Raw genomic sequence first — 26,735 nt, forward strand, 5'->3', positions numbered from 1 at the left:
GGAACATAAAATCCTTTAGAAAAAAAAAAAAAAACATTCATCTGGATGAGAACACCCACAGAAAAAAACATCAATCTCGTGTTCTTTTTTTTGTTGGTTTTTTTTTGTGTTTTTTTGTTTTTTTGTTTTTTTTTTTTAATTTGGCATTTGTTATTTGCATTTATATTAAAGCAAAGTGCATCTTCTCTTATTTTTCTCGTTTATACACATTGCACAATACATAAATAATGATGCTTATAAAACGTCTTTGTATTTACAAGTAATAATATATTTATATATAACATAAAATACATTTTTTTTTTCTTTAATAAATCTCAGGCTTTTTTTTAAGGAGTCCTTTTTTGTGTGTGTTTTCTTTCCAAAGCACTACGATGCCAAATTTCCGATGAGAATGCTCTCTTGTTCATTTAAACCTTTGTATTTAGAAAAATAGCTTATGTTAAGGTCTAAACATGCTCATTGAGCTAAGAACAGTGTAAAAGTATCATACTTGTGTATGAATTCAAGAAGAAATGAAAGCACAACGGCGTCTCCAGATACGATGGTACTGGGGTAACCTGATCCAACAGGTTCCGACAGACCAACTATCCTCAACACTTTTTTATTCCCCATTTTTTTTGTTTTGTTTTTGTTTTGTTTTGCTTTGTGGTTTTTTTTTTTTTTTTGGTGGTTTTTTTTTTTTTGGTTTTTTTTTTTGGTGTTTTTTTTTTTTTTTTCCTAGGCTTATGTCACATCTCAGCTCCAACTGCAAAGCACGTGCCACGCACAGTTTCTTCACCGTCGTTTTCTCCTCTTGTATCAATCCATGATGATTGAAAACGCTGCGGAAAGATGGGCGGATGGAAAGGATGGGCACGGGGGCGAGACGTGAACCCAACAACGACGACGACCCAACGACAAAATTCAATAGCAAAAACAACACAGGTGGAGTAAGACCTGGTGGAAAGTTTGTGCACCACAGGTGGGGCTACGTTGGGTTAGCACTGCTAGGGAGGGGTATTGGTTGGGTGCCACCAACATTGGTACTGGTGGGCGTGAAAAATGCAGGGATCCCATCACGCTACACAAGAGCAAGTGGCTCCCAAACCCATCCATCACATAGGATAATCCTTTGGGAAGTGGGAAATGATAATCGTATGTGATCTCTCCCTGCCCCGCGCTCCCTCCTCTTCAGTTATTGGTCGTTCACACTTTCAAAAAATAGATCTATTTATCAAAATACCCAGGCGAAAATCTTCTCATAAACTATTTCTCAGAATGGGAAAAAGAAAAAAAAAAAAAAAACAACAAACAAAACGAAACAAAAACAAAAAGGTTGCATGAAAAGCAAGCACTCAGAAGGAAGTAATAGCAGCAAAGTAGTATAAGTGTCATGAGTCTGCTCCGTCTCGTGTCATCGGTTATTAAAAATAACCTCTAACCAGCACGGGCAACTGCTGATGAACTGTCTGGTGTAGCACTGGCCCCAGCCCTTCACAAAGCTGATCTGCACGGTAAATCCAGTCCATGGCTGCTGCGTGAACTCGTGGTCGTTCGGCCTCTGCAGGCTGTATGCCTTCTCGTAATCGAAAGCCTTGATGGAAAAACCCGGGAACACTTTGTGCACCAGCAACGTCCTGGAGTCGGGGTTGTCCAGTGTGGCCGACTTGATGAAGATGGGGTAGCTGCTGCGGTTGTAGACCCACACGCCGTCCACCTCCTTGGTGAGCTGGATGCCGTACCCGATCTTGCTGCGCACCTTCTGCACCAGCTGGCTTCTGTTGTCCGAGTTGAGCTGCCCAAGGCAGAAGCCATTCCCCTGAGGTAGATCATAGAAGATATCCAGGGAGGGCTCTTGGACAGAATACAGCCGACCCACGCGTGTCTTCTCTTCCCAGTATGCCACCACGCACCAGTGTGAGTTATCCCCTGACTCCTGAAGAACTTGGGAATCTACAGGGAGACAAAAAGATGGAGAAATTGAGGACTGTGGAGGCGTTCTGATCCAAAAGTGATGCAACGTCATGAGCTCCATCTCTTCACAATGCTCTCCACACACACCCTGACAACCTCAGCACCCTGGAGTTGCCCATGGCCAGGCTGGATGGGGCCTTGGACAAGCTGGTGGGAGATGGTGCTATTCATAGCAAGGGGTTGGAATTTGGGGGTCTTTAAGACCCCTTCCAACCCAACCCAATCAATCCATAATCTCTGATGTCCCTTCCAACCCAACATTTCTCTGGTTCTGTTATCTTCAAGGACCCTTCCAACCCAACCATTCTCTAGTTTTGTGACCTTCAAGATCGCCGCTCTGTGGCTTCACCATTCTGTGATGATTTTATGATCACCGAGCCTACCAGGAGTGCAACCAAACCCCCTACAGCCCATCTCCATGAAGAAATTACCATCCATTGTGCAGAGCCAGTGTGATAAAACAAGATGTATTTCCAAAAGCAGCCCACAGGACATCACCCCTGGACTCAGCTGCCCCACTGTGGGGCTTTCATAGAGCCAGGTGAGGGAAGCCCAAGCCAAGACCTAGTGGAAGGCAGTGGGGTGGAGGCCGGAAGTTGCGTGCTGTTAAGAAAAACAGCCTCAAAAGCCACAAAAGCCACCCAAAACTTGGTTCCCTTTACCCTTATCTCCACTCCATCCTCTGGAGTGGGGTTACAGTACCAGGGGAGGGGACCAGGGGTGCTGAGCAGCACCAAACCCCTTTCCTTAATGCAGCATCCGCACCCGGTGCTGCTCTGTGATCCTTCCCAGTCCTTGCAGGCATGTTGGGACCCAGGAACTATTCATTTCTATAACTGCACTTAAAAACAAAAAACAAAAAACAAAAAGCAACCAGGCTGCAGGAATGCATGAGGGTGACCCATCAGCACCCCCTTCCCCTACACCCCACCCCAAGACTTAATGTCACTATTTTCAGTATTTTCTGTGTCTTTCACCGACGACTTCTTGTTGCTCCTCCGGGCACAGCCATCTTTTTAATCAAAAACAACAAGAAAAAAGAGACAACAACAAAATGCAGCTCCAGCGCCGCAGCCGTGCAATGCTCATTTCCTCATTTCAACGCCAGCAAGGAACAGAGTTCTGCAGTCACTGGGGGTTCATGGCCCCAAAAAGAAGGTGTGCCGGGGGGGTTACAGCAAGAAACACCCCCAAGAGTGTGTTTTTCCACACCCTCTCCCCTAAAAAAAGAACGACGTGGGGTGATGTCAATGTTGCTGTGCCCCCACAACCCTCCCTTGCTGCACCCTTGCCGTGGGTTTGTTTTTAATTTTTTATTTTTTTTTTTTTCCATTTGGTATTTGATATTTTCAGATGTTTTAACTCGCTGTTTGCTTAAAGAGTCGGGAAAGCAAAGCTAGGTTGTAAAAATAAATAAATATAAAAACCCAACTCCCCCCTGCTTTCACCCCCTATAGTAAGTGCAGCCCCTGGTGCCTGCAGCTTGCATGCATTCTGCTTTACAGCAGTGGAGGGAATTTTGCAGCAGTCGTTGGACCAGCTAAAATCCCTCTGTTTATTTTCTTTAACATAAAAGCATCCCTTTCAGGAGGGGGGGGGGAAGGGGGGCAGAAAGGGCTTTTTCACCCCATGTTTGTGCTTGCGTTTGAGAAGACCCCTTAACGAGCGGCTCAGCCCAACGTACAAAGAGGTATTTAATTGCATTAAAAAAAAAAAAAAAAGCAGAAGCCAACCGCCCTGGCGATGAATGAACAGAGCTCTGTGGAGGGCTGGAGCTCATGAATGAATCCCACTCGGGTTTTCAATGGCATGGGGTGAGCAGACCTCACGGACAAGGCTTAGGTAATCCGGGATTCTGGACCGTGCGGTGTAAATACGGCACAGCGCCTTCCGCCCACGGGCTCCACTCTTGGCTGGGTGTCTGCTCCAGCAGCCATGGGAATCACACAGGCCCAGGCCCTCTGCCAGCCCCACCAGTGCTGCTTTTCACCACCGCTGGGACCTCCCTGCTCCCCTCTTTTCTTGGCACCAGTGTTTCTCGCTGAATGAATGAATGGGAAAAGCCAATGGCGTCACCGGGGCGAGAGAGGAGGTCATAAGAAAGAAGGAAAAAGTGATGCAGTGATGCTGCTGACGGACATTTGTTCCCCAAAAGGCTCTCTCTGCTCTGTGGCGATGGCCATGAGCACAGCGAGGTGTAAGAATGGCCCTGGAGGTGGCCAAGAACTGTGGAGATGTGGCAATTGATGAGATGGTCAGTGGGCATGGCGGGGGTGGGATGGGGTTGGAGATCTTGGAGGTCTTTTCCAACCCTGAAAATTCTGTAAGTGGGCATGGTGGTGATGGGTCAGCAGTTGGAATGGATGACCTTAGAGGTCTTCTCCAAGCTTCATGTTTCTCTGATCACTGGGGTACAGTCCTGACTGGTTGATGGTTGGACTTGATGACCTTAGAGACCTTCAACAATCTTAATGATGCTATGACTCCATGAGTGGGCAAGATGGGGAGAGTCAGTGGTTGGACTTGATTTTAAGTCTTTTCCAACCTTCATTCTATGATTCTGTGTGTGGGCATGGTGGGGATAGGGTGACAGCTGCACTTGATCTCTTCTCCAAACTCAGTGATTCTATGATTCAAATACCCCAAGACATCGCATCGAGTTCATCTCATGGTCCCATGCCACCTATCATGAGAAAACCAATGCCATGGCTGGAACCAGACCCTTTCTCAGCAGTGAACCCTACTGCAAACTAACGTAAAAACAAAAACGCAGGCAAATTCATGGGGAGAAAAAAAATCTTTGAAACTTTTCAATACAAAACCCCAAATCACGGGAAATCAGTGGGAAAAAAAATAAAACTATATTGGAAAATCTGTGGCACAAAGAAGCCAAATCCTGGGAAATTTGTGGCCAGATCTCCTTCAGACCACCATGGCTGCTGTACAGCCAGGATACCAAAGGCTGAGCAGCTCTTTAGTACTGAGTTAAAACCACAATTTTTACAAGCTCCTCAGAGCACACACATCCCTTCGAAGCTAAATGCCTAGAGGAGTCCCAGTGAGCTCCGGGCACTCCCACATCCCAGCAGACAATGCTGCTGCTCAATGCTGGAAACATGCATGCCCTTGTTTTGTTATTAAGTGCCCCTCCATTCGCTGCTATCGGTGGTTTATTATTATTTTCTATGGCTGCACGACAGCTGCCTGGGGGCCCCATCAGGACCATTGTGCAAACTTACTGTAAAGAACAAATATAATAATGGAAAAATGAGGGCAGGAGAAAGAAGAAGTTCTTTTTCACTGTGGAAGAACTGAGGCTCCTTAGCTCATTTCAGAAGAGGGAATTCAGGTGGAATTTAAAGCAACTTTTGCAGCCCAGAGGCAGAGAAGCCAAAGCCTCCATAGGTTTCCAGCTCTCAGCCCTGTCTCGGTGCCAAGTTCACAAACACCAGCGGGGGGAGGTGGGAAGGGGATCTTTTGTTTTGCTTTGTTTTGTTTTGACATAGCTAAAGGTTTTCCTGTAATCAAGCGACTTCTAATGAAAACAGCAAGCGGAGCACACACTGAGTTGTGGGCCCGCCCAGCTGCTCCCATCTGATCCAGTCAGGAGCTATCTGCATCATCGTCACTGCTATCTGGAATTGGGAATACCACCGCTCCTGATTAGGCCTTTGAATGCCCCTAATTGGATCTTTTCCCAGTGATGTTACGACTACGCGTTAATTACATTAGCCAACTGCAGAAGTGTTTGAACTGATGGACGTGGCTGAAGAGCTGTGCCCCTAAGGGTCTTCCCATGCTCTTCCTGCCACCACATCCCCTCCTCTACCACGTTCCTCTGGGATGCCTGGGATGGGATTTCCCACCAAACACCAGCCCTGACATGGGAACAAAGGGTTGCCCTTTTTGGGGCACCCTTTGGGGCACTCAACCAACTCACAGTGGTGGCCCCATAACCCTAATCCAATGGGAAATGGTAGGTGGTGGCCCTGTACTCATAACCACAACCCAACGAGAACTGGTAGGTGGTGCCCCATACCCATGACCATAACCCAATGGAATAGTTACGTGGTGACCCCAGACCCCTGACCAGTATCCCAGTGGGAACGAACAACAGCAGCAGATAAATTAACACGTGCACATAGTGTTGAGACCAGATGAAGCAAATGCTTCCCTTCCTTTACATCAACACATGCGGAGGGAATCTGAGCTTAAAAAAAAAGGGCTGGGCTGGTGTCAGCACAATGTGTCGTCTGACCAGGACTGAGATAGAGCTCAGTACACTGTGCCCAATAATCCCCTTTGCCCGACCTCAAGTGGCACTGGTGAGCCGGGGGCTGGGCTGTCCCCTCATCTTCTGCTGCTCACCAAGATGGAAAGGATGGAGATACCTAACTGAGATGGTAGGGATGGAGAAAGGATGAATTTGGCAGAGTCCTTCTTCAGGGACCCACCAAGAACTGAAACAAGGAGAACACTAAGCAAGCCCAGAGCTAGTCAAAGCTAAGGGAAACAGGCAATATGCCTTCCCTCCTAGTCTCTCAGGTCACTCACAAGATCAAACAAATAAAAACCCCATAAGTCTAGAAAAGTCCATCAAAGACAGATTTCCAGGTACGGTTTGTAAGAGCAAAGAGAAATCAAAATTAAAGGGTACACTCTACTGTAGAAAAGGGTCTTTGTGCCTCTCCTGGAGCTTGTGGGCAGACACTGCCCAGGGGAACGTTTACCCCAACCCTTTTCTATCTCAGCTCCCTTGCTTTTGATGGCTGGCATGGTTTCTGTAAGGCAAACTGAGAGATCATCACATGTTCCATTCCACAGCGGCAGCCCCCCAGGGATGCTCCCATCCAACGAACCATGTTGTGGCCCCAAAACACCACAACACTCAGTCAGACCTGATGCTTTGGGAGCCCTTAATCTGCAGATTACTGACACTGTAGATCATGACATCCCTTTAGGAACCATTCCAGCCCATCGTGTCAGTTGGTGCTTAGGGAGCCCTTAATCTGCGGATAGACAGGCTAGACCTTACATTTGTGTCTCTGTCTAATTAGGCTGTTCTTACAACCCAACCTCTACAGCAGTGATGTTGGCTAAAGAGCCTTAAGATGGTTTCTTTAATTTATTAGAGAGCTGCACACCCAAATGCTTTAATGGTTCTAGGATCCCAGCAAAATAAGTCAACCTTGTGTCAAAATCTATCCCCACACAGGTTTTGTTCACAGAAGTGGGTCAGAGTTTGGGATTTCCCAATGTTTCCAACCAGGGTTTTTGTTTGGACTCACTTAGCAGCGTGCAATGCATTAATGGGAGCACTCTGTTCCACATCCCATGGGAACTCCACATCCAGGCATCCCATGGGGACCCGTGCAAGAAATCCCATCACCTTCATCAGGGCAGCAAAACTCCTTCATGAAATCATGACAAAAATGGGGTGGGAAGAGGAAAGAGTGGGTCCCTGAGGACATCTCCTATGGCTTCCAGCCCAACGCAGGGGCACTGTGGGCCAGTGCCAGGGGTGCCCAGCTGGAACCTGTCCCCAAACACTGGGGCTTAATTCAAGCACAGACGGAAGAAACCAAACCCTGCAGTGGACACTAATGGAACAGCAAAGAAAGAACACAAGTGAAACTGCTGGGTTCACAGAGTCCACCAACCCAGAAATCTGATTCACAAACATCCTATTAGTCATTGCTACTGTCTAATTACGGTGATTAATCAATTACCATGGCTAAAAATTACCCGAGAAGAGAAGAACCTTTCTTTGTGCCCATTTTCTTTTCAAGCCACTGGGCTGAGCCTGCTGCAGCACAAGGGGAAAAAAATCCCCATGCACACCCCAGAAGCGCCCGTCTGCCGTCTGCAGCGGTTAGAGAGGAGCCAGCTGACTCCAGCTTCCTCTGCACCAGGCTCGGGGCCTCATCAGCCATGCAAATTATAGAGTAGTGCGCTGTCTGAAGGCCGAATTTCGACTCAGCTCAGAGAAAAGCCTTAGAGGAAGGGCGGGGATGGAGAAGGCAGCCAAATCCATTCATAATATTTACAGTAAATGGGCCTCTTTGCTGTTGTTTAGTATACAGTCAGCCTAATTATTTTTGAAGTTTTAATTTAAAGAACCTTCTTTATCTGCCTCTCCTGCTGCACCCCTCAAAGGTGTGGGAAACTTTGCTCCTTTTTCTCAAAGCAGCAGAATGGGAATCCCTCCTCCCCCTGTGCCACGTGCCAAGACCTGCCCAGATGGGGTGAGAAGGAGGAGCCCCCCCATGGGGACGGGGACAACCCCCGGGATAGGAAGGAATGTCCAAGGGAGTTTAAGCCAAAAGAATGAGATGCACTGCATCCTAATGCAATGCCCTCCCAAGACCCCATTGGCATTACATATATCCTACTGCATCCCGAGGGCTCCGGGATGCTCTGGCAGCGCGTTCTGTACAAGCAGGTGTGATCCCATTTTAATGCCAATAAAGGAGATTTCAGCAAACCTCAGTGATTACAGAATCACAGAACCACTGAAGTTGGAGAAGAACTCCAAGATCCTCCAGCCCAACCCCAACACACCCCTACCACCATGCCCACTGACCGCGACCCTAAAAAGAATCAGAGGATCATTAGGTTCGGAGAAGACCTCCAAGACCCCCCAGCCTAACCCCAACCTACCCCCACCATGCCTACTGATCATGTCCCCAGGTGCCACATCCCCACGTTCCTTAAACACCAGCCACTGGGGGGTGGTACTGGCTCCAGATCCTGTTGGTGAACCAACCCCTCCCTGCTTGGATCCAGCAGGTCACACCCCTTCTGCACCTCAACCTTCAGAGAACGGAGAAACCAGCACACAAAGTGCTCCTGGCTTCCAACTAGGCCAACCAGCCCCGAGCTTGCCAGAACTACCGCCTTAGTGACAGCACCCTGCCCGTCATCCTTCCAGCACAGGCATAAATCACAACCACCAAAGCCACGGTAGGTCATGGCCCTCCCCAGCACAGCCCCCAGCTCTCCCAGATCACAGAACTATTAAGGTTGGAAAAGACCACTAAGATCACCCAGCCCAACCCCAACCCATCACCACCAACCCAACCGTGACCCACAGTTTGCGGAACTGGGTTCCAGTGTGGGGATACGGTGGCTGCCCATGCGTCATCCCCTCACTGACAACATGAAGCACTGCAGGCTGCATGCTAGAAGGGCTGTAGAAGCCCTCCTAAGCCCGGAGCAGAGCAGGGCACTATTTCCACACGGATACCCAACGCCCAGATGTGTGCTGAGATCTGTTCCTGAGTGCATTCCACACAGGTACACACACATACACACACACACACACACACACACACACACACGGCATCCCATTGCAATCACAGGGAGAAAAAAAAAAGATCCCCTTCCCGCAGCACGCTGACCTGCAGCTCTCCCCAAAGTTATTGCAAGAGCGAAAACAGACGTTTCCCTTGGAAAAAAAATAAAATAAAAAAATTAAGAAGCCCACCACCCACCCCGCACCGCGTTCCTTCCTAGAGGGCAGGGAGAGGCTTTTGCAAAACATGGAAACACGGAACAAAAGTCCTTTTCACGCCGCCGTGCCCCCGCCGGCCCCGCTGCGTAACCATTATGAAAACGGTGGAGCGGGGCTGGCATTTGGAGCATTTACTGCATTCCTGCCAATAAATTCCATTCCCGGATCCGCTGCAGAGCAGCCCTCTCCCCCCTCATTCCTCCCGGCTGGCTTTACAGCTTCATCGCCGCCGCGGGGCCAGGGCCCTGCGAGGGGGAAAAGCACCCCGCGCCAGACTGGAGACAGCGCGCAGACGGAGCGAGTTAATCATTACTGCTGTCTGCCTCCGTAATCTAATCACGGCCGCTCCTAGGAGCACGTGGCACAGCCCTGGTGCTCAATGGAGCTGGGGCATGGATGGACAGATGGATGGACCGGCACGGAACCACCAGGTTGGCCAGCAAAGAGACCGAGGGCCAATGAAGGGTTCTTGGATGGAGCTGACAAGGCGGGAGCTGCCCGGCCGTACAGCCCTCCCCGCGCCTCTCGCTTTGCTTGGGATTAATAACGCGGAGCAATTAGAGAGAATATTACGTTCGTTAAGTAATTAACCCTCCTGGCGCTGCGGTGGAGCTGGCACCCCTGGTTGGCATGGATGGGGCCAGTGGCTTGTCCCAAGCCACGAAACACCCAGAGGTGAAAAACCTCCAAAACCGCTTACTCATGGATGAAGACCCAACCCCCCAAACTGCTTGCTCATGGGGGAAACCCTCCAAAACCTGCTTGCCCCCAGACGAAGAACCCCAGCAGCTGCTTGTCCCGTGCTGAAGGTGGATTTAACAGTGGCACCGGGGCCACCTGTCCCCACATCCCATGCACCGTGCCATCTCCCCAGCCACAAACCCCGCTCCTCCCAGCCCACAAGCCACAGGTGACGGCGGTGACACCGCGACACATTTTCCACGCTGGCTCTTGTGGGGCTGTGACAAAGCACAGCAAACCCGCAGGGCTCTGGGCGTGAAGATTTATGGGTTTGTTCCTTCTCGTGAGCTCCAGCGTCTCGGCCCAGCTTCCAAAGAAAACGAATCCATCGCTTCAAACACAGTGATGTAACCTCAGCTCCCCGCTCCTTTTCCAAATAAAACTACTGCTATCCGATTCCTGCTCACAGGATGGCTTCATGGGGTTATTCAGTCCCCTGCCCCACAAATTCAGAATGCAGCAACTCCACGGGGCTCCACAGCCTATGGAGCTTCCCTATGCAGCAACCAGGACCTTCCCACCAGTGGCACATCCCAGGAATTTGCAGCATCCCAAAGGCAGCACCATTGGTTTCATCAGCACGAGTCAACGCAGCAAAAGCCAACTCCCCTGGCTGTAAAAGCAGAAGGTATTTGAACTTCCCTCACCTCCCCAGTCTGACGTTTCTCAGCCTTAAAAATGGGGATCTGGAAGATTTGGGATGGAGGGGATGGGACGGGATATGCGGCAGCTCTGCCCCACGGAGCCACGTGGCCACAAGGCACACTGCCGTGAGCCAGCGCTCATTGAATCAGCGCTGGCATTCCTACAAACAGAATCTATTCAGAAAGAAAATTACTATTCATCAGCTCCAGCTCCCTTATTATGTACACATCCACGGATATGCTTGCAACAATGCTCCAACAGCCCAACAGCCGGAGCCATTTTTTGGGGGGAGAAATCTGCCTTCCCACCTGCCCCGTGCAAAGAGAATGTCTTGGAAAATCATGACGAGTTGTGCTCCACCATAAAAACTCAATGAAAGTCGCAGAGTCACCAAATCACGAAGGCTGGAAAAGACCTTTGAGATCCCAAAGCCCAACTCCAAACCAGCCCCATCAGTTCTCCAACACCTGCCGAGACGGAGGTGTCAAGAAAAGGGTTGCAACACACGCTACATGCCCTACTCCATCTCCAAGGTGGTTATGGGTGCTTATGAGCTGGGACAGTGATGGGACACTGGGGATGGGAAAGCAGGAGAAAAGATTGAGAAGAAAATGGGAAAAAATGGACAGCAGGTTTCAGAAATTGGGAGAGGAGATGAAGGGGGAAAAGGGGCAAGAAATGAGGTGCTGACTCCCCAGTCAGCTGAGATGAGGGACACAAGGGAAGGAGCTCATCTCCATTCCCAGGTTCACCCCAAACATCCTCAAACACCATGTACCCAACTTCGCTGACCCAGAGCCATGACGGATCCTAGGCAGTGAGAAGAGTAGAGAAGGGCTGAGCCAGTTCTTACCAAGCTGCTCCCTCTCTATTTTTTTTTTCTTTCTTACTTTTTGCAAGTTAAAACCAAGATAATGACACTGGGTGGGGACCAGTTTGGAGAGCTGAGCAGCCAAACCAAAATGCGCCTCCGAGCCAAGCGCTTCCCCGGCCTCACCATTTGGGGAAGGAAGCTGAGAGCAGCCATGAAACGATCCCTCAGTGCACTGAAGTGGAGCACTCAGGCAGGGGTGACCCCGCTAGTAAAATATTTTTCAACAGAATGAAAATAAAACAAGAGCGCTCTGGCTGCAAGCTGCGCTCCGTAGGGCTGCGTCCCTCCTTCTCTGCTTCCCTCTCCTTTCTCCTCCTCCTTGGCACTTTCTTCCCTTCACTAATAGCGCTGTTTTCTTGCATTTTTTTTTTTCCTTTCCCCTTTCTTGGCTCTTTTCACCTAAAGCCTGATGTAATTTCCTGTCCTGTCCCAATGTTTCCTGTTCGTTAACAGGGTGAAAGTTATCATCACGCACTTCAACGGCAACCCAAAAACCAGTGAAAAAAAATAAAAAAGCAAGAAGCAATAGGAGAGAAGGGCAGACAGGGTGGTATTCCCAGTGCCACCCTATTCCTAAAGAGCAGCCAGCGGCCATTCAGGGACAAACCAATGGGATTTGGACAAGAGGGCTGTACAGGCAAAATGGATTTCTTTTTTTTTTTTTTTTTTTTTTGCACGGGGACGCTAAAACGGAGACCGTGCCTCAGCAGTTAATAATATCCCAGCGCTGAAAATAAACTGGGAAGGAAGCTCCTTTGTGACAGTGGGCGGGCAGCCAGGCTGCAGCGTGGGTCATTCAATCTGCTGGGGGTTGGCACCGCACAGGGCCTGGCTCCCAACATCTGCCCTGTGCCAAAGAAGGGGTTTGGGGACCTCAATGCGTCCCCGTGGCCCTGCCATTTGCCACGCACACCCAACCACCATGCTTGCAGTGCTGGCGTTTGGAGGTGTAGTCCCAGTGACCCATGGCGGGTCGGTGCGTGGGGTTAATGTCACTGTTCCCATAGTGTAACTGAGACCTGCACGCAGATAGTGGGGATGGAATGGCTCCTGCCCCGTATGAGTGTTTGTGTCCTGTCTCGGTTTCAATGTCCCCAACGATCGGGTTTCCGCCGCTCATTGGGACATTTTATTTTGCAAGCAAAGAGTGGTTTGGGTTGCTTGCCAGTGCAGGCACACACCCCTCCCCGGCTCCACGCTTCCAAATCCACTTTTCTACCCTCTTTCCTTTCCCCAAAAGCTCCAGGCTACAGGAGAAAACTCAACAGCCCCAAAGCCACATAGAATCACAAAATCTGCTAAAGGGACATGATTTAACAGAGGGTTGTTAGAATTAGAGTAAAGTCAGGCTGCAGTTGGACTTGATCATCTTTAAGGTCTTTTCCAACCTGAACAATTCCATGATTCTCTGATTCTAATCACTAAGGTTTGAAAACACCAATAGGACCATCAAGTCCAACTGTCAACCTACCCCCACCATGTCCACTCACAGAATCACTGAGATTGGAAAAGACCTCTGAGATGACAAGTCTAACCATCAAAACATCAGCACCACAGTAGCACCATGGGGGGCTGGGAAATACTCCAAAAACCCAAATCCCTTTGCTGCAGTGAGAGCAAACAAGATAAGGGACTGCAACACAGCTCGCTGTGGGATTCCTCCTGCAACTTAGTGTAGACCACCCTCAAGGCATAATGTAATTGGGAAGAGGGATGGGATGATGCATTGCCATCCTTTGGGTTTTAACCCATCCTGGGAGAACATCTCAGGGAGTATCCTACTCACTAAAGCTGAGAAAGACCTCCAAGACCATCAAGTCCAACCACTGACCCATCCCAACCATGCCCATTCAGAGGATCGTAGAATCATTAAGGTTGGAAAAGACTTCCAAGAAGTCCAAGTCTCAACTCATCACCGCCATGCCCACTTGTACAATCACACAGTCATAAAGCCACTAAAGGTGGAAAAGGCCTCCAAGATCCCCAACTACTGATCCACCACTCTCATCCCTAAGCAGAACTACAAAGCCATGAGAGTTGGAAAAGACCTCCAAGACCATCAAGTCCAACTGCTGACTCGCCCCTACCATGCCCACTGCCCACATCCCCAACACTCCCCTTCTCCAGAGCAGCCCAAAGCCACCACCCAACGGGTGCTGACCACCTTTGGGTTCCTACAGGCTGAGTGCCCCATAGAACCACCCCTCACCCCCCCCTGGAGCAGAGGAGCAGTCGGTGCCAGGCCGGCGGTGCCGCGGTCAGCTGATGCTGAGCAGCCCGAGGCTCCTCGCCTGGCAGGCAGCCTGCAGCACGCCGGCTCCAGCGCTGTCATCCTGCATTAACCCCTGATAACCTCCGCCCTGCAGCATGGGGGCCACGCTCTGCTGGGAGGCTCGGGAGGAAAGGGTGCAGCAGCTTTGTGCAGCGTTGGATGCAGCCAAAAAAAAAAAAAAAAAAAAAAAAAGGAAATTTAAAAAGGAGGATGTAAGCTCACAAATAAATCAAGAATAAGTGACCCCTCCCCCCCTTCCAAAAAAAAGAAAAAAAAATTCCAAGCAATTGTTTATCCTTGGGACAAATATACAACCCAAGCTGCACAGGAAGATGTCTCAATTCCAGATTATAATAGGATGCCCGTTTGTAAATAAAAGCATTTCACAGGAGGCCATAAAGCCTGTGCTGGGGGAGGTGGAAGGGGGGACCGGAGCTACGTAGGACCGCTGGCAGATAGCTGCGGGTCTGGGCAAGGTGCTGCTCCCTGAGAGCAGATACCAGCGGGGATCAGAGGCATAGTGCAACATTCCAGGCCTGCCTGCCATCCCATAATGAAATGTCACTCAGTCGCATGCCGCCAAGACGGAGCAGATCTGAAGGAAGTGCTCCATGAGACCACGCAAGGTCTGCTCCCTGCCTCCCGCCTTCACTGGTCGTTTCCCATCTCCTCCAACATCCCATGGTGATCCCGCCCCTGCGCTGGGACTTCCCCACTGGGATTGGGGCTGTTAGGGGTGTTGTGCCCATCACATCCCCCAGAGCCACCCCCACGTGCTCTGTTTGGAAGCAGAACGCTAACCAAACCCATCTGCTGGGAGTGAGCTTCAAACCCAGGAAGAGCTACCCTCTGCCTCCTGTTTGCAGAAATTATTTTTATACCCAATGGGATATTTTCTCTTTGTGTCAACACGACAGAGAACTTGGAGCACCCAGAAAGGCTTTGGGTTGGAAGGGATCCTGAAAACCATCTAGGACAACCATCCGATGGGCAACGCAAGGCCAACCCATAAAAATAAAGAGAAGAAAAAAAGAGAGGGAAGTCCCATACAAAGCACCACAGTGGGGGACAAGGGCTGGAGAGTGGGAGAGCCAGGGCTGTGCCATGGGTCAACAAGAAGGGATGTGGGTGCACTGATGCTGCACGATGCCCTGTCATGCCACACGCATTTTCCACAGGTTCTCTCCTCTGGTTCTGACCTCTGGAACAAACCTCATCCCCACCCTTTTTTTCTCTTTCTTTTTCCCCCCCCATTTACAACTGATGCCAACGAGGTCACAGAGGCATCATATGGCCGTGTCTCCTCCCTTTGTCCCCACCCCTCGCACTCTGTCCCTTTCCACGCTGCTGCTGACAACATGAAAACAACTCCACCTGGTAGGAGGGCAAACTGAGCTTTCCACCCATCCCTTTGTGGTTCAGCATGTGGCCACTCACCTGCTGCCTGTCACTGGTACCCAACAGCCATCAAATCTGGTATGCAACTGGCACTTAATTGGTACCCAGTGGTACCCACCTAACTTTATACCCAACTGATATCCACCTTGGTACCTAATGTGCTGCCCTAGTGGTACCCAATTTCTACTCAACTGGTACCCAACTTAGTATTCAACTAGTACTCAACTGCTACTCAACTGGTACCCAACTGGTACCCAACTTGGTAACCATCTTGGTACCCAACTTGGTATCCAACCATTACCCAACTGCTCCTCAACTGTATCCAACTTGGTCCTTGCACTCATGATGCTGCAAAGCTGCATCCCTCCATCACATCCCTACTGACCCAGCTTCCAAACCCACAGAAATGGGTTTTCATCACTTTTATGAAAGCTCCCCATTGTAAGGCCACCACAAGCTCTGGGATCTCCAAGGGCAGAGGAGGATGCATTTCTCCATAAGGAACCTGCAACCCACGTCTGCCCTAAAGAGAATGCCCTGACTCATTAACGTCCCCTTCAAAGACACTCTTCTGCTAATTTAAATATGCCAGGAAAAGGAAAAGGAAAAAAAGAAGAAAAAAAAAAAAAAAGAAAAGAAGAAGAAAAAGGAGTAAGTTGGCTTTAGAGAATTGCTGCAAGCAGCGTTTATTTTCCTTTCTCGACTGGGTCCCTCCAGTTGGGAATTTTCAGTGCTACACTTCTGTGCGTGGAGCGGAGATGCCAGTAAATCAGAGCAAATGCAAAACAAATGCTCTTTCATGTGGAGGCACTCGGCTTTGTTTCATGGTCTGTGTAGGTAACCATGTCCCTCCGTGAGTGAACTCTCCTATCAGCTCCTCATTAAGCTCAATGGCTACAATTACATTTGTGGAGGAAAAAGAGTGAGCAATGATCATAAAAGGGTCTGTTTCCAGGCTTTTTTGGTGGGGAGGAAACCTTAGATTTAAGAAAATAATAATAAATCCAACCACGAGGAATATAAAAAAACAATTGCACTTGATGGGGAGGAGGGGGAAGGAGCTTTCCTTTGGGGGTTTGCTCATCACAACCCCAGAGCATCCCACTCCCCCCCCCCCCCCCCCGCCAGCCCTGGGGAGCACACTGGGTGATTTCCTGCAGCCCAGGCCCCCTCCCTCCTTCCCTCCAGCACAGAGCAGCCAGACGAGATGTTATCAATCGCCGGCCCTTGCAGAAAGCCCCCTGCTAAAAGCGAGTGCTTCCTCTGCTTATTTCATGTGGTATCCTGTGGAACTGAGCTCTCTCCTCCCCTCTGCAACGGACACATTTCAGGAGGAAAAAGGAAAAAAAAAAAAATAATAATACAATATCAACAACCAAAACAAAACTATCTAACAACATCCTTATTGTGTTGTTTTGCTTCTCGTCTCCTTTCTTTTTCCAGACTCCTTTTCTTCCCTAAAGCCAGAGGCTCCAATGAAAAAAAAAAAAAAAAAAAAAAGGAAAGCCCAACGCTAAAAATGACAAGTTGCTCCATTCCCTCTCCTCCCCGTTTGATTAATTCTCATTAGGGCCCTTGGACAAACAATATGCTCCCCTCTCAAATAACAGCCGGGGTATACATTACACCCAAAGAAAAACAAACAGGGTCGGCTTAAAGACATCCACACCAAAAGCCATTCTGGAGAGAGGGACGGCCCCGCGCGCACAGCCGACATGTTTCTGGAATTCCATCTCGGGGCAACGTGGTGCATCAGTGCTCCACAAATCGTAAATCAGAGAGACATCCCGAGAAACACGGCGAGGACATGCAGGTACACGGTGTCAGACATTCAGCACAACTGCTTTAATCCCAGCAACGTCAATGCATAGAGTCCAACCACGGGTGTGGGAAGGAAATGGGGTGCTGAGGGCTTTGCACATTGGGAAAAACCAAGGAGGGTTGGGGGAACCATTCTAAAAAACACGTTGCATGATGGCACCTGCAAGCTGGAGGAGGTGGGAGATGGGGAAGCAAGAGAAACTCAACACACTCTGTAAAGATGCATGAAGTATTGGGTGCTGGAACCCCAATGAGCAAAGCCCTGGGCAGTGCCCAGGTGTGGCTCTTGTCCCAGGAACAGGACATCACCCCCTTCTGCAAGGGACCACCACACTGCTCCGAAAACACAAGCACCCGACCAAAGCAACGCCAACACCATTCAGCCTTCCAACACACCTTGCTCCGAAATCAATGGCGCATGAGGCTGGAATACAAAGGAAACATCAACTTCTGGGGACGGACAGCTTTCCCCAGCATTTCAACACATCCTCTGCACGTGAAATTAAACCAAATTCTCCTTCAAAGCACACTTCTCCCAATGAGACATACCCCCAAAACCCTTGGCCAACAGGACACGAGTGTAGACAACCAAGTAGGGTCAAAGAGAAATGTCTTACCTGAGAGCCCCCCAGGGGCTAGAGAATTAGTTCCCCCTGTTTCAGTGGAGGAAGGCACAGAGTCTGGACAACCAGCTGTAAGAAAGGGAAAGAAGAAGGAATCAGTGTACATGAATTACTTTGCAGGCTCCAAGCAAAGCTGCAAGCAGCATGCACATTCCGAAGCGTTCAACAGGAAGCGATTACTAATTGGCTGCACAGACACGGCAGTTCATCAAGAGGCATCCACCCTAACTCATCACCTCAATCAGGACTCTGCACAGCACTTAATCACTGGCCCCGTGCTGATTACAGAGCGGCAACAAATGACAGACCGACGGCCACCTCTCCATCTGAGTCACCAGGGTAGGACATGGGGTTGTCATCGTGATGGAGCTGCCAAAATCATGGCTTTGTGCACCAAAGTAGTCACCACCTGGTCTTGCCAAAGTGGGAACTGAAAGGGAGATGGCTCATCGGTCTGAACCTGTACTGCAGTGCTTGGGTTTTGGACCTCTCTATTCCCAACGTTTTGGACCTCCCTATCCCCAGCCATTCAAGCATCTCCTCTCCTTGCTGCAGGTGACAACAGCCAACGCCAGTCCCCTGATCCTACAGCCTTCTCATCACAGCCAAGGGGGACACAACCCCAGGGCAACACTATGCCTGAAAGGGGATGAAGGCAAGAAAAATCAAATCCTCAGTTCTTAGAATCCTAGAATGGTTGGGCTGGAAGGGCTCTGTAAGATCACGGAATCACAAAATGTTGGGTTGGAAGAGCCATCACAGATCATCCAGTCCTCTGGCAGGTTGCTGGAGGAATCTGGCCTCATCAGGGTGACATACCTAATGACATCCCTTTGCTCACTGCTGTACCTCAACACAAGGGCCACCACCAAGGAGAGCCCAGCTCTCTTGCTACTGGTAAGTCACTTCTCCAGACTTCATCCCTGAAATCTCAATAAAATAATAATAAAACAAAAAACAAAAAAACCCACTGTGTGCATAACCTCCTTTTATCAGAGTGAAGTCGCAGCCCTCACAGGAATATACAGTTTAACAGGATACACTTAATCACGCTGAAAACAATAGAGGAGACAGGAAATGGACTTACTTGTGAAACACTGCACACTATACACTCTCTAAATGCCTTGAAGTGTTTGCTGTTCTTTAAAGAAATTCGCTTTTTTTTCCCTTTCCCCTCTTATTTAACCCTTACTAATCCAAACAGAAGATTCCTTGAGACAACTTCACATGCTTGGGTTACAGATGTGGTCCACACATAGGACCATCCCGCAGGTCCCTGATGGGACAGACTCAGAGCCTTCCAAAACACACAGAGGAAAGACACAGCAGCCCTTCATCAATGCTTTACAGCTCTCAGATCCCACTCTTGCAAGGTGCCAGCTCCTACCCAGAGGTTACCCAACCTCCAGCTCCCATCAATACATGGGGGCACTGCCAACATCCCAGTAGCTCCTGTCCCACATAAGGATGGGACAAAGTACTGGCTTGGATTACCTGTGGGCACTACTGCTCATCTCACATCTAACACAGCTCTTGTTCTACGCAAAGCTGTAGAGAAGCAGAGAATGGCTTGGGTTACAAGGGATCATTTAGTCCAACCCTGAGATGTGTGGACAACAGCCAAAGCGTACTAACACCAAATCCACCCCAACAACCCCAGCGCACAAGCCCCAGCCCTGTTCTCCTCAAGCCAATGACATGGCCCCTCAGAACTTCCACCAATTCCAAGAATGTGGCAATCCCACAATGTAGTGGAGACCTCCACCAGGAGCCGTGTTAACTCACATGGGGGCATGCAGAGCTCCATATTTCCATCACTGTTATCATGGTATGGTTGGAATTCATGACCTTGGAGGTCTTTCCAGCCTCAGTGCCTCCGTGAGTGAGCAGGATGGGGTTGGGTCAAAGGCTTGACTTGACCCCAGAGGTCTTTCCAACCTCAGTGATTCTATGATGGAGAGATGCTGGAAGCACGTTCCCACCTCTGCAGACAACGCTGCTTTTTTCCAATGCCCTGTGGACATCCAATATCCAATGGCCAGTGAAGGCACTGCTCCAACCCAAGGTCCCGCACAGCAACCAAAGACACACCAGCTCAACAGCATCGCGCTGTCCCACCGCCACTCACTGACCTAACCCAAAAACCCCAACCTGAAGGTGGGAACACAGGGAGGACCACGGGGACAGACAGATGCTGGGACACAAAATCTCACGGCTCGGTGCAAGCCAAGCTGCAGAGGAAACCCCAACCACCTGCACTGACACACCGTGAGCTCCACGCGCCCCGCGGTCACAGTTCAACTGCCAAATGGGCTTTTCTTTCAAAAGGGGAAAAAAAAAAAAAGGAAAAAAAAAAAAGAGGGCTTTTTGGTGAGTAACCCAGTTGCTGCCGTGCTTCCGATTGGCAGCGTTAATCACTTCCTATTGGCCGATCTGCATCACTTTTCCTTTCGAAATGGCACATTCCTGCTCTGCGGCTTTGCTGTTTACACACATTTTGCTACCTTATGTCAACACTTGCTAATGAATAAATATGTCACCGGGCTGCTGAGTGCGAGGCCCTGGTGGAAGCAGGCGGGACAGTTCAACCCTGCTAATGGACTGATCCCAGCATTAACCCTTCTGCCCATCAGGGCAGAGCAGTCTGTAGAGTTTAATCCCACGGATGGGGAGAAACAAAGGTTACCAAGGAACGGGCCCAGATATCACACACTCCTCGGGGGAGCATCCCCTTATCCAGGTGAAATCACACCGCTTTGTCCCAAAACCTCAAATCCCAGAGACCTCAGGGCATAGGATGCTGAGCCTCCCATCATCCCCTCTTCCACTAACCCACTCGCCTTCCCCTTGTGTTTTTTTCACCCCACAGCAAAACATCCCATGCTCAGCAGCACTCCTTCCCCCACAGTTTTGCACTGCTCCGAGGGCCTCGCAGAGTGGAAAACCCAGCGGTGCTACGGGGCAGGATGAGACCCCGCCACAGGACCCAGGTCACCATGACACTGGGGCTTCCTCCATTCATTTTCTCAGAAAACAATTGAAAATGAAAAGGCCAATTCCAATCAATCCCATGGGGCTCATCCTGACTCCAGCAGCCAGGCCCGAAAAGTGCGGAGCAGTGATTGCAGGAAAGTGCAGAGCAGTGATTGCAGGGAAACTGCTCTTCTGGCCAAAAGGGAAGAAGAAAAAAAAAAAAAAAAAAAAAGGCAATAAACCCTACAAACTCCAGGCAAAACCATAACAAAAACCCAGCGCCGCCCTCTGAAAACACATCTTGGAATCGCTCCACTAAGGGGCATCATCACGGGGACAGTGAGCAGCCACGCTCATCTTTAAGGACAGAGGGATGCGGGGACATGGGGATGTGGGTTTCCTACAGGCTCCCCTCACTCCCTCCCCTGCTCAGCTCCACGTGCTGCCAAGCAGGAGCTGACACAGAACTGCTGTTGCCAACCCCAGCTGGGGGTTTTTCCTCTGCCACCCTAACATCCAACTACGACCAACAGGGTGATGCAAAAACCCCATTTTCCAGACTCTCCCTGGCAACTTTTCCTCATTTTCCCAAGCCCAGAGCACAGGATTATGCCCCTGCAGTCCCACACGCCTCCCCCAGCCCATGTGTCACATCTCATTGCGAGCCACTGCCATCACCACATATCCCAAATTCCTCCTGCCCCACTGCTTGGGGGGCAGCTGAGGTCCCACAGCAGCCCCAAAGCCATCGTGGTGACAAAGGCAGTGCTGCCTTCCCCACGTTTCTAACCAGAACTGGCTCTTCTCCCTCCATTTTAACCCGCTCATCCCCCTCTTTCATCTGTTCTCCCCCCATTTTACCTCATTTATCCCCACTTTTAATCAACTTTCCCCCATTTTTAACTTATTTATCTCCATCTTTAACCTGCTTCCTCCCATTTTTAACCCATTTATCTCCATTCTTAGCCTGCCTTCTCCCATTTTTTAACTCCCTTATTCTCACTTTTAATCAATATTCCCCTGTTTTTAATCTGTAACCTGTTTATCCCCATTTTTAATCCGGTTTCCCACCTTTTTCACCCACTTTCCTGCATTTTTGATCACTTTTCTCAATTTTTAACCAATTCCTCCCTCCCCCCCGCCCCCGCTTTAACCTGTTTATTCATATTTTTTAACTGGTTTTCCCCTATATTAACCAGTTTTCCCTATTTTTAACCTGTTTCCCCCATCTTAACCCACTCATTCCCATTTTTAACCCAGTTTTCCCTATTTCGACCCGTTTTCCTCCAGTTTAACCTGTTTATCCCCATTTTAGCCCATTTCCCCTCATTTTAATCATTTTCCTCCATTTTAACCCATTTCCCTCCACTTTTTAACCTGTCTTTTAATCAGCCATCTTTCAATCAGTCTTCTCCCCCATCTCCCCCCATTTTTTACCCACTTCTCCCCACTTTTGACACGTTTATCCTCATTTCCAACTCATCTTTCTCTCACTTTCAATCCGTTTCCCCCCCCCGCTTTAACCCATTTTGCACCACCACCCCCCTCCCCTTCCTCCCTCCTCCATCCCAGGGCACGAACGATCCTCACTCACCCGTCGTCGGCTTGAGGAAATCCATGGGATATCTGGAGTAGGGCGGAGGAGGAGACTCTGCAAGGAGAAAAAAAAAAAAAGCCGAGAGAATGAAAAGCCGTGCCATGAGAAAGAACAAACAGAGCGACAGGCGATAGGCGATAGGCGCTGCGATAGCGGCATTCCCGGCGCTGCGCCGGGCGGGACGGGACGGGGCGGCCGTCGGGTAAACAAAGCGGCGCTGGCGCCGGCGCTGCCGCTCGTCTGCGGGGGGCGCAGAGCCGGGCGGGGGGGGGGCACCGAAAATGGGTGGAAAACAAGAGAAAAAAAGGTGTATTGCAAAAAGTTCGGGGCTTGGGGGAGGAAGGATCCCCCATGCCCACGACCCCACATAGGGGGGGTTGGGATTTAAGTAGGGGTTTTTTTTTGGTCGGGGGAGCGCTGGCTGCATTCCTGATTTCATTCATGCATCTTCATCTCCTTCCCCACATCCCTGGCCCCACTCCTGTATCGCCAAGTTGTTTCGGCTTTCTATTTGGTGCGGGGGGGCTAGAATTGTTATTATTTTTACATTGGTTGCATCTTCGCCTATAGCAGGGGGTTGGAAATAGATGATCTTAAAGATCACTTCCAAATCGAACCATTCCATGATCCCCGAACCCATTCCCACCTCCCCAGGCTTTGGGGGGTTGAGAACTCTACTTTTAATCGGGTCTTCAGGGTGACTAAGTCAGTTGCATCCCCATCCCCTACATCCCCACCTTCAACCCCACAGCCGCAAGTTTGGGGGCTTAAGAATCATCGTTTCTCTTGGGTTTTTAGGGGGAAAATGTTGGCTGCATTCCCAACACATTCCTACATCCCCACCTCCATCCATAATCCCATCCTCACATCCCCAAGTTAGTGGGGGATTGAGGATTATCATTCTTATGGTGAGTTTTTGTTTTTTTTTTTTTAGGAGGAAAAAGTTGGCTGCATCCCCGTTCCCACATTTCAAAGTTTTCTGGAGATGGGGATTTTTTATATAAATTATTGTATTATCATTACTATCATTATTCAGAGGGAACAAGTTGATTGCATCCCCCTTTCCCACTGCCTTCCCACAACCCCACACCTCAAAGGAGCTAAGAATTATTATTGATATTGGGTTCCAAAGGGAAAAAAAGTTGGTTGCATCTATACCCCCCACATCCCCATCCCCACTTCCATCCCCAACTCCATCTGCAACCCCATCCCCATCCATGACCCCATCCCTATAATCCATCTCCACCTCCATCTGCAACCCTATCCCCATCCATGACCCCAGCCCCATATCACAGCCCCATTCCCAGACTTATATCCCTACCTCCAACCCCATACCCCACCCCCAGGCCACAACCCACCCCCCACCCCCATATCACTACCTCCAATCCTGTCCTCAGACTGTAGCCCAGCTCCAGGCCATAACTCATCCCTGACCCCATCCCACTACCTCTATCCCCACCCCCAGGCCAGACCCCACCCCCACATCACTACCACCTTCATCCCCAGGTTATACCTCAGTCCCAGCCCCACCACACCCCAGCTCCATCATTCCCATTATAACCCATTCCGAGGACATAAACCATCCCTAGGACGTATCCCAGCTCCAGCCCCATATCACTACCTCCATCATCCCTATGCCTAGGACATAACCAACTCCTAGGACGCATCCCAGCTCCAGCCCCATACCGCTACCTCCATCCCCAACCCTAGGATATATGCCATTCCCATCAGTACCTCCAGTCCCACCCTTACTACTACCTCCATCCCCATCTCCATCCCATCATACCCCATCCCCATATCACTACCACCTCCATCCCTATCCCTGTCCCCAGGACATACTCCATACCCACCTGACTTCCAGTCTCGTCCCATCATTACCTCTATCCCAATCTCCATTTCACTACCTTCATTCCCACCCCATCTCGTCCCATCCCAAGAACATACTCCAGCCCCAGCTCCATATCACTTATATCACTATCTCCAGCCCTATCTCATCCTAGGACATCCCTAGGACATACTCCACCCCCATCACTACCTCCATTCTCACCCCATTAAACCCTAAACCTAGGACATATCCCATCCTTAGGACATACTTCAGCCCCATCCCAATTTAATGCCATCTCTAAGACATACTCCACCTCTAGCACATACTTCAGCACCAGCCCCATATCACTATCCCCATCCCCATCACTACCTCCATCCCCATCCCCATTTCACTACCTCCATTCCCACCCCATTAAACCCCATCCCTAGGACAAATACCCCATCCCTAGGACATACTCCATCGCTAGGACATACCCCAGCCCCAGGCCATAATCTCCAGCCCCATCCCAATTTAATGCCATCCCTAGGACATACTCCATCCCCATCACCACCTCCATCCCCATCCCCACATCAATACCAACTCCATCCCTATCCCCACCCCTAGAAGAGACTCCAGCCCCATCCCCGCATCGCTGCCACTTCCATCCCCATTCTCACCCCATCACACCCCATCTCCACATCACTACCACCCCCATCCCCATGTCACCCCCACCCCCCTCGCCCCGTACCGAGCTCGCAGAGACGGCTGAGATGGTGCGGGTTGCAGCAGACGAGCTCGGTGGGCGCCGCGCCGTCGGCCTGGCAGCAGCCGCGGAGCCTCTTGAGGGGCGCGCCGTGCCGCAGCTCGGGCCAGCGGAACACCCGGCACAGCAGCACGGGCAGCGCGTCCCGCTGCGCGCCCAACCGCGCCTCTCCGCGCGCCGGCAGCAGCACGCACGGGGTGCGGGCCGCCCCGCGGGACTCGACGGCGCGCAGCAGCCCTTCCAGCTGCCGCTCCTTGCAGCGCTTCAGCACGGCGTGGGTAAGCGCCTTCAGCTCGCCCTCCGCCGCCCCCCGGCCGCCCCCGCGGGGGGATTTGGCCGGGCAGCACCCCCGGCCCCCCCCGCCGCATGAGTGCGGCCGAGGCTCGGCCGGCGGTCCGCCGTCGCCCGTCTCCTCCTCTCCACCGCCGGGTGCGCGGCTCCGCCAGAGCCGTCGGACGAGGAGCGAGCGTTTGGTCCTGAACATGCGGGACGTGAGGAGGGGCCCCCGGCTACGGCACGGGCATGGCGTGCGCCGAGCATGAAGGGGCCGGCAGCCGGGGCGAGGCGGGGGGCAGCGGCGAGAGGGGGGGACGCCCGGCCGGGCTGGGGCATGCGCCAGGCTCCGCGCTTTGATAGCGGGGGGGGGTGCGCAGCGTGAGGACTACTCGCGCTGCGCGAGGTGAAAAGAAAAAAAAGCGGGGGGGAAAGAGGTCGGCGGGAGGGTGCTGCTCGCCTTTAAAAACACGAAAAGATAAAAATGGGGAGGAAAAAAAAAGTGACAGAAATCAGCGCAGTTTTACAGCACTTTGCTTGGGGGTGGGCAGCGCAAGGGGTGACCGCGCTGCGAGGTGAAGTGGAAAAAAAGCGGGGAAGTAAGAGGAGAGTTCGGGGATGCCGCTCTCCTTTACTAAAAAATGGAGGGGAAAAAGAGGGGAAAAAAATGGTAGAAAGCGGCGCAGTTTCACAGCGCTTTACTTGGGTGGGGGAGAGGGGAGTGAGCAGCACAAGGGTTGCCCGCGCTGCGCGAGGTGAAAAGGAAAAAAAAAAGTGTGTGGGGGGGAGGGGGAAGGGGAGGGGGGGGGAGAGAAAAACCCGAGAGTGCCGCTCTCCTTTAGAAAAAGGAGAGAAGAAGGAGGAAAAGGGAAAACGGGAGAAACAGGCGCCGTTTCAGAGCGCGGCTCCGCGGCGCATCGCGCGGTGAGGGGCGGCCCTGCGCGGGTGCGGAGAGAGCACAGAGCCGGAGGGAGTCCTGGGGCTGCCGGGGGCCGCAGCTCATCAACGCGCCGCGCTAGGAGTGGGAGAGAGGCGGAAAAATGGAGAAGGGCGAGGCAAAGGGACAGAGCGGGTGGGAGAGTAGAGGAAGGGGGAGAAGGGGAGAAAAAAAGGGAGAGGGAAGGGAGAAGTTTAAAAAATAAAAAATAGTAATAATTAAAAAAAAATACTTAAAAAAAAAAAAAAAAAAAAGGATGAAAAATGAGATTAAAAAAGGAGCCCGGCGGCCCTACGTGCGGAGCGGCCTCGGCGCGTTCGTCGCGGTCCCGCGGAGCGGAGCAGCATCGCGTGTCCCCGCGGAGCTCCTTCTGCGCTCCGCCCGTCGCCGCCGCCCGACGTCCCCGCGCCGCTCCGCCGCTGCGAAGGAGAGGAACGGAGCTCAGAGTGAAGTGCGGCCCCCCCCGCACCCCCACCCGTCTCCCGCAGCAGCCGCTCCGGCTTTTCTCGGTTATTATTTTTCCTCCCCTCCTCTTTCTCCTCCTCCTC

General features: G+C 50.9%; 1 protein-coding gene across 1 annotated transcript; it reads right to left on the reverse strand.

The window, feature by feature from the left end:
• Positions 1–686: 686 nt before the first annotated feature.
• SMAD7 (SMAD family member 7) lies at positions 687–26,417 on the reverse strand. Its single transcript, XM_031597101.2, has 4 exons — positions 24,963–26,417; positions 22,408–22,464; positions 17,835–17,909; positions 687–1,932 (listed from the first exon to the last, which is right to left on the reverse strand). The coding sequence occupies exons 1-4, from the start codon at positions 25,459–25,461 to the stop codon at positions 1,394–1,396; spliced, it is 1,170 nt and encodes a 389-aa protein (XP_031452961.1). The 5' UTR covers positions 25,462–26,417; the 3' UTR covers positions 687–1,393.
• Positions 26,418–26,735: the final 318 nt, after the last annotated feature.

The sequence above is a fragment of the Phasianus colchicus genome, chromosome Z (assembly GCF_987193195.1).
Source record: "Phasianus colchicus chromosome Z, bPhaCol1.hap1.1, whole genome shotgun sequence".
Classification (NCBI taxonomy): Eukaryota; Metazoa; Chordata; class Aves; order Galliformes; family Phasianidae; genus Phasianus; species Phasianus colchicus.

Bases quoted from the DNA above. Each gene is read 5' to 3' on its own strand.
- SMAD7 (XM_031597101.2), bottom strand. From the start codon at position 25,461: ATGTTCAGGACCAAACGCTCGCTCCTCGTCCGACGGCTCTGGCGGAGC. The intron at 22,465-24,962 runs GTACGGGGCGAG...TTCTCCTTGCAG, and splicing joins CAGCCGTCTCTGCGAGCTCG to AGTCTCCTCCTCCGCCCTAC. The intron at 17,910-22,407 runs GTGAGTGAGGAT...CCTTTCTTACAG, and splicing joins TTTCCTCAAGCCGACGACGG to CTGGTTGTCCAGACTCTGTG.